Source organism: Gossypium hirsutum, chromosome D07, assembly GCF_007990345.1.
Source record: "Gossypium hirsutum isolate 1008001.06 chromosome D07, Gossypium_hirsutum_v2.1, whole genome shotgun sequence".
NCBI lineage: Eukaryota > Viridiplantae > Streptophyta > Magnoliopsida > Malvales > Malvaceae > Gossypium > Gossypium hirsutum.
Genome location: NC_053443.1, coordinates 54,894,023 through 54,900,022, shown reverse-complemented (window position 1 = coordinate 54,900,022; position 6,000 = coordinate 54,894,023). Strand labels below are relative to the sequence as shown.

The 6,000-nt window shown below is 38.0% G+C and overlaps 2 protein-coding genes across 4 annotated transcripts; one reads left to right on the top strand and one right to left on the bottom strand.

Annotated features, from left to right (window-relative positions):
* Positions 1 to 791: 791 nt before the first annotated feature.
* On the top strand, positions 792 to 1,467 carry LOC107925946 (mitochondrial import receptor subunit TOM9-2). The gene has a single exon (XM_016856710.2). It carries the CDS (start codon positions 883 to 885, stop codon positions 1,198 to 1,200), a length of 318 nt encoding a protein of 105 aa, XP_016712199.1. The 5' UTR covers positions 792 to 882; the 3' UTR covers positions 1,201 to 1,467.
* A 2,045-nt stretch (positions 1,468 to 3,512) lies between these two features.
* Positions 3,513 to 5,589, bottom strand: LOC107925945 (plasmodesmata-located protein 1). Of its 3 annotated transcripts, none has more exons than XM_016856705.2 (3): positions 4,643 to 5,589; positions 3,858 to 4,013; positions 3,513 to 3,769 (listed from the first exon to the last, which is right to left on the bottom strand). In XM_016856705.2, the coding sequence occupies exons 1-2, from the start codon at positions 5,415 to 5,417 to the stop codon at positions 3,859 to 3,861; spliced, it is 930 nt and encodes a 309-aa protein (XP_016712194.1). In that variant the 5' UTR covers positions 5,418 to 5,589; the 3' UTR covers positions 3,513 to 3,769; position 3,858. The 3 variants fall into 3 exon arrangements, with proteins under 3 accessions (XP_016712194.1, XP_016712195.1, XP_040953862.1); XM_016856706.2 differs by having other exon boundaries at positions 3,870 to 4,013; XM_041097928.1 differs by having other exon boundaries at positions 3,513 to 4,007.
* Positions 5,590 to 6,000: the final 411 nt, after the last annotated feature.

Sequence of the window (6,000 nt, the reverse complement as noted above, 5' to 3'; positions counted from 1 at the left end):
ATCCACCAATAAACCAAGTTGCAAAGTTACGTTATCGAGCGTGATTGTACACCCACCGAATGGAAGATGGAATATATGTATCTTGAGTTTCCATCTTTCTACCAACACGCTGATAAGTGTAGGATCCAATTTGTATCCCCTAAGCATTCGAGACACATGTAAAAATCTCGTATATTGCAAGTAATCACGAATTTCAGTGTCTGGGCTTTTTGACAAATTGTGTATGAGCCCTTCCAAAACACGATCATCCACTTATATATATCAACAAAATAAAATAATTTTAAAAATTAAAACACTTTAAAATTAACTTAATTGAAAATAACAAAATTAAAATTTTTTCCTTATCATTACCTATTGAGTGACAAAAATGTGTTTATTGTCAAAACGAATCAGTAAACTTGTCATTTGTGAAAATTTAATCGAAATAAATAATATATAAAATAATAAAATAAAACTATAATATTTTTAACTAAATGTATTGGAAAATTTTGAATAAAACTTGAAAAAATTGAGAGATTTGAGAGAATTGAAAGTCTAAAGAGAATTGAAAAAGTTAAATTTAAGTGAAAAGAATGAAAAATGACAAATTTTAACAGTTAGAAAATGACGGTTCGAGAAAAACACGTCCAACTCTCTCCAAAATTGACCAATTCTCTTAAATTTTGAAAAAAAAAAGCATATTTGACCAATAAAAGAAAAAAAAATATTTGGCTAATTTAGCGAAATAATAGTGATGAGAAAAAACCTATTTTGACCTCCGTATCTAATCCCTCGACCTATAAAACTGGCGCATAAGTCATAACAGTCAATTTCTCCAAGTTCACTGCTCAGTCTTCACGTCAAAACAGAAAACCCTCCAACAAAAACACTCTGTTCCCTCCTATGGCGGCCCAACCCAGACGAGGCGGAATTTCCCTACCCGAGAGGTCATCCGCCTCCAAACCCCATTCCAACATTCTCGCCAGGATCACTTCTTCCCCCATTGTTTCCCGTGGTAAGCAAGCGGCCTCTGACGCTGCTTTCGTCTCCAAGAAACTCCTCCGTAGCACCGGCAAAGCCGCTTGGATCGCCGGAACTACCTTCTTGATCTTATTTGTCCCTTTGATCATTGAGATGGACCGCGAGCAGCAGTTCAATGAACTCGAGCTCCAGCAAGCTAGTCTCCTCGGTGCCCCAGCCACTGCAGCTGCACGCTCTTGAGTAACCGGGTCTGTGTCATATCAGGTCAGAGGAGCTTGTTGTTTATCAAATTTTATGGTTGTCCTAGTTTAGTGAAACTTCTAGATTCAGTCTTAGGAATTTTTTCCTTTTAATTTGAGTTTAAGTTTTTTACTTGTCGGAATGTTGTTACTGGACTTTGTTTTATCGATTGAGTTTATTCGTATGAATTTTTAAGTGAAACTGAACATTGTTGTGATAAAGTAAAATTGGTGAAACTAAATGATCGTGGAATGATTTTTTTTTTGATGTTTCATTGCATATAATGATCTCGGGATTCATTGGGATACCATTGATGAAGTGTTCTAGTTTGTATGTTTTTTGTAAATGAAATTTCATAGTTCTAAGGAGTAAGGACTATGTTTTATGGTTGTATATGTACCAAACATATAAGAAAATGCATTTACCTCATCGCTTTGCATTGAATCTGTGTTTATGGATTATGTTGTAACCATAGATAGATATGTGAAGAGGTCATGCTTTTGTTTGGGATCGCCCCTCCCCCACTACCAGGCAAGTCATGGGGATGGGGTGAACGCCCTTGCCAATGGGCCAAACATTGGGGTTTGTTTACCATTAGCATTGGTGATGAATAGTTTGGAATCAGGAGGTGTAGAAAGGTTAAGTACTAGAAGATTTGAGTTGTTTTTTACTAGGACGACCTTCATGACATATTGCAAAGCATATTGGATGATATAAGTTCTCGAGGGACTGTAGTTGTTAGATTCATAGTTTGAACAATTATTCTAGGAGGGTTTGAGGCTGTTTCTTTTATAATTGCTATGGTGGTTGAATCTGTTAGATCAAAAAGCTTGGCATCTGATATCAGAGGCAAGGATGAGAATTGAGAAGAATGTGGTCTGGATCAATCTTAGGTCTCTGATGCCTTTTTTCTAATAACTTTTTGTTCAAAAGTTGGGTTGTAGGAAAGAGAGTACTGTAAGATTTTCTGATAAGACTCTTGCACTACAACTGCACTGCTTGATCTTTGCTCTATAGAGATCAGGATTAGGACACAAATTACATATTCTCCAGAAGATAAGAGTAATATTCTTCTCTTTAATAAGCTAAATCCCACCGCCAAGGATGAGGCATTGCAGCAGTGCTTCGTATTGTTAGATTTCCTTTAGCATCAACCTGAATGAAGTGAAAATATTTGGTACATGGCTTTTCATCATTCTTTTGGTGGTTTCAGTTGCAGCCATGTGAAAATGCAATTTTGCAGATTAAATGCTTAGAGTTAGAGGTGTAAATGATTTGAGAGTACTTTGTCCAGGTGAGGAATGTTTAGGAGAAGATTTATTTATATAGGACAGACCAAATTATATATTACCATCAAAAGTTCACAACAATTACGATCCTTACACTAGCCCTCTTGGATTATCCAATAAGGGGGCACACAAAGTAGCGGTCTAGAGAAAGAAACTCATAAGCTCTTGTTTTCTGTTCATTGCCGAAGGATATGTTAGTTAGCTTCCCTGCAACAAGAAGAGAGGCACACCGCATTCTAATGAAGCAATGGGTAGCCATAGGAGCAGCAACATCTGCAAACTAAGGGTGGGTTTGGATGGGCGGTGCGTTTATCTGCGGTTAATGTAAAAACAGCGGTGACAGTGAGATTAGTTACTGTAGCGATACTGTAGCGTGAGGTAAAAAGTAAGCTAAACGTACCGCATCGTACCCAATCGCCCATCCAAACCCACCCTAAGTTGAATGGTCCGAGTATTGTGAAATGTAAAAGGGTAAAGAAACAAGCAAAGAATCAGTTAGACACCGACGGTTAGGAACTAGAATTTTCTTTGTATACATAGCCAAGACTTAGAGAATTTGGTAATGTGATCTCAGCTTAGGTCATTCGACAAACTTCATCATAAATATCCTGGTCGGTGGAGAATTAGAGAGGTCGGGCCCTAGAGCAGACTTGTGGATATGGTTTTCTCTGCTTTTAAGATTGACGTTGGATATCTTGTTGAACTCGACGGCATTGATGAGCCCTGAGGTAGGACAAAACAACTTTGACCCTGATGCACTAGGTGTAGGTGACAGCGTTGAATGATCAGTGAAATTGGTGGTGGCCCTCTGAGACAAGAGAACCAGAAAACCAACCGTGCCCAGCCCCTGATAAATTTTTAGGACAAAGACTAACACAGTCTTTAGTACATAACAATAATGATAGAACAGGTAGTTGGGACTTGGATGCTAAATAGTTATTGCCTTAACAGTGATGGATTATGTTTTTTATGATTGATTCTCACCCACATACTTAATTCACTCGATTAGGTGGCTAAAACCAGTCAAAGAATAAAGCTTCCGTACCATTGTATTTGCAAAGTACTCAGCAAAATTAACAAGATTGTAAAATTACCCATTGTTCATGTTATATATACATATATAAATATATACACATACGTGGAGTGACAAAAGACTGATTCAATCTTTGAATAACCCTATCCCTTATATTTGAAAGTCAAAAAGGTTAGTATTTAACTGTGGGGAAGCTTCATATTTTTCCATGAAATTCTCACACTCCCAGCATGCTTCTCTCAATACCCTGCACATAATCATGTGAGAAATTATATAGTTTCCAAAAAAAGAAAGGCATGAGAGATGAGTGAATGTTTTAGACATTGTAACATAACCTTAATATTTACTTCTTCGTTTCTTAGACACTGATTTCAGAAACATGAGACAAACGATAATGAACCCCAAAGCTGCCACTCCTCCTACTGCTATTGCCACTGTCCTCTGAGCATGTTGCCTTGTCCCTGTCCCTGTACCTGCCCCAGTCCCTGTCGCTACACCAATCAAAAAGCCCCAGCTCACCATATTCCATTTTATTCAAAGACAAAAATGGGGCTAGGCTAATAACATTAATCAAGGACAACAAGTGAACTCGTCCACTAGAGGCTTTCGTTAAAATAAAGTATTGAGTTCGAAGTTTCAACACTCTTTATCCCTCCTTTATATATATATATATGAGTTATTATTATAATACTCTAGATTAAATGTAGGATGAAAAATACATAAAAATGAAGGTTTTGGAAATTTGGAAATTCTATATTCAAGTTTAAATTATATGTTTCATTGTAAATAGTTAACAAGCAGTGAAACTAAAAGCATTTTGACAGTAACACAAAATCCCAAGGAAATGAAATGGAAATCCACCTGTCTTCTTCACACAAGGAGACCAATATCTTTTTCTCTGGCTACAAATCCTTAATTACTTTTTAAGTCACCTATTTTATCTTTAAAGAAAAAAACAAAGCTGAGAGGTCCAGGTGGAGACTTGGCCCTAGAATTCAAGATTGAAAATGATCTTCATTCTTTCAACAACAGGTGAGAATACAAAAATATAATTAAAAAAGGACATATTAATGTGAAAGATAAATTATTTTTCCTTTTTTCCTTTTATCTACAGCTTTACCTGAAGGAGAGGATATGGTTGGAACTCCATTAGAATAGTAGCTATAACTAATATAGCACTTGTGCAGGTAAACCTGTCCTGAAACTGAGTCACCACAATCATCTTTAGCCGTCTCGAAAGCGCTTTTCACACAGTCCCCACAATCACTTGCAGCCAAATCACCTTCACACTGCCCCAAAACATAAACAGACTGATAATTTCCGGTGTAAAACAAGCTGCTCCCACTACCACCGCCGCCACTTTTTACACCATTTTCCGCCATGTTGAAAGCGGCGTCTCTACTGTTCTCAAAATCGGTCCCTCCTGCCCGAGATGACCCACAAACCTTGTACAAAAACTCAGTCCCTGGAACCTGTTTGAACCCAACAACCTCGTACCTTAGGTAACATCCACTCAGCTGAACCCTGGCAGCAACAGCTGAACCACAAAGTTTATGACTCATTTCTGGGATCTTGCTCACACAGGTGTAACACTGGCTTGGTGTGAGGTCTCCCCTGCATTGGTAAAGGCCCATGATTGCATATGGATCCTCACCAGAGCTTGTGGTGGAGAATGTTTTCTGTGATGACTGTGAAACCAAAGTTGACATAAGGTTTTTCAGGTTCTGTAAGTAAACCCCTGATGGGTCTTGAAATTTCTGGTTTGCACAGCCCTTAAAGACCAAGTTGGTATCATCTGCAGCTATTGTAAAGAAAGTAAAAGACCCACCACGAAAGATTGTGACTGAAAACAATGAAACAAAGAGCAAAGAGAGGGGCTTTCTGGGTAAACCCATTTCAGAGAACTGGATTGTTTTATTTTGACAAACATAAAAAAAGTATGGTTTGAACAGGGGTTTCTATAGGCCTTTCTAGATGTGTTTAGCTGCAAAAAGGAAAGGGACTATATGTATATATATATGGTGTTATCAGCAAAGTTTCCGTCTGAGTTAATTCATGTCCAAATTTAATTAGAGTTCATTATGATTATTGTTGAGGGATATTTATCCGTTAAGAAAAGTCTTTGAAATATTGTTTGTAGGGTGACCAATATGACCTTCAACAATAGTAGGTATGGTCTAGGTTTTATCTCTTGGCTCCCAGGAGAGCCCTCAGGGGTTCGTGGAATAGAAGCGTCTCGGTTAGTAGAGAGAGTACGTACTTAAGAGACATATAGATAATTAATCGATGAAGTCGCGCGCGATGTGAATTGAACCACTAATCAAGGCACTCCTACTCCGTGAACCCTCATGGCTCTTCATGGAATTAGGAGACAAAACCCGAAACATCCCGAGCCCGAGACAATACCTATGATTATTGGAGGCTGTATAAATCGCCTGGTGAACGATACTTCAAAGACTTCTCCCACGGGGTTGATAC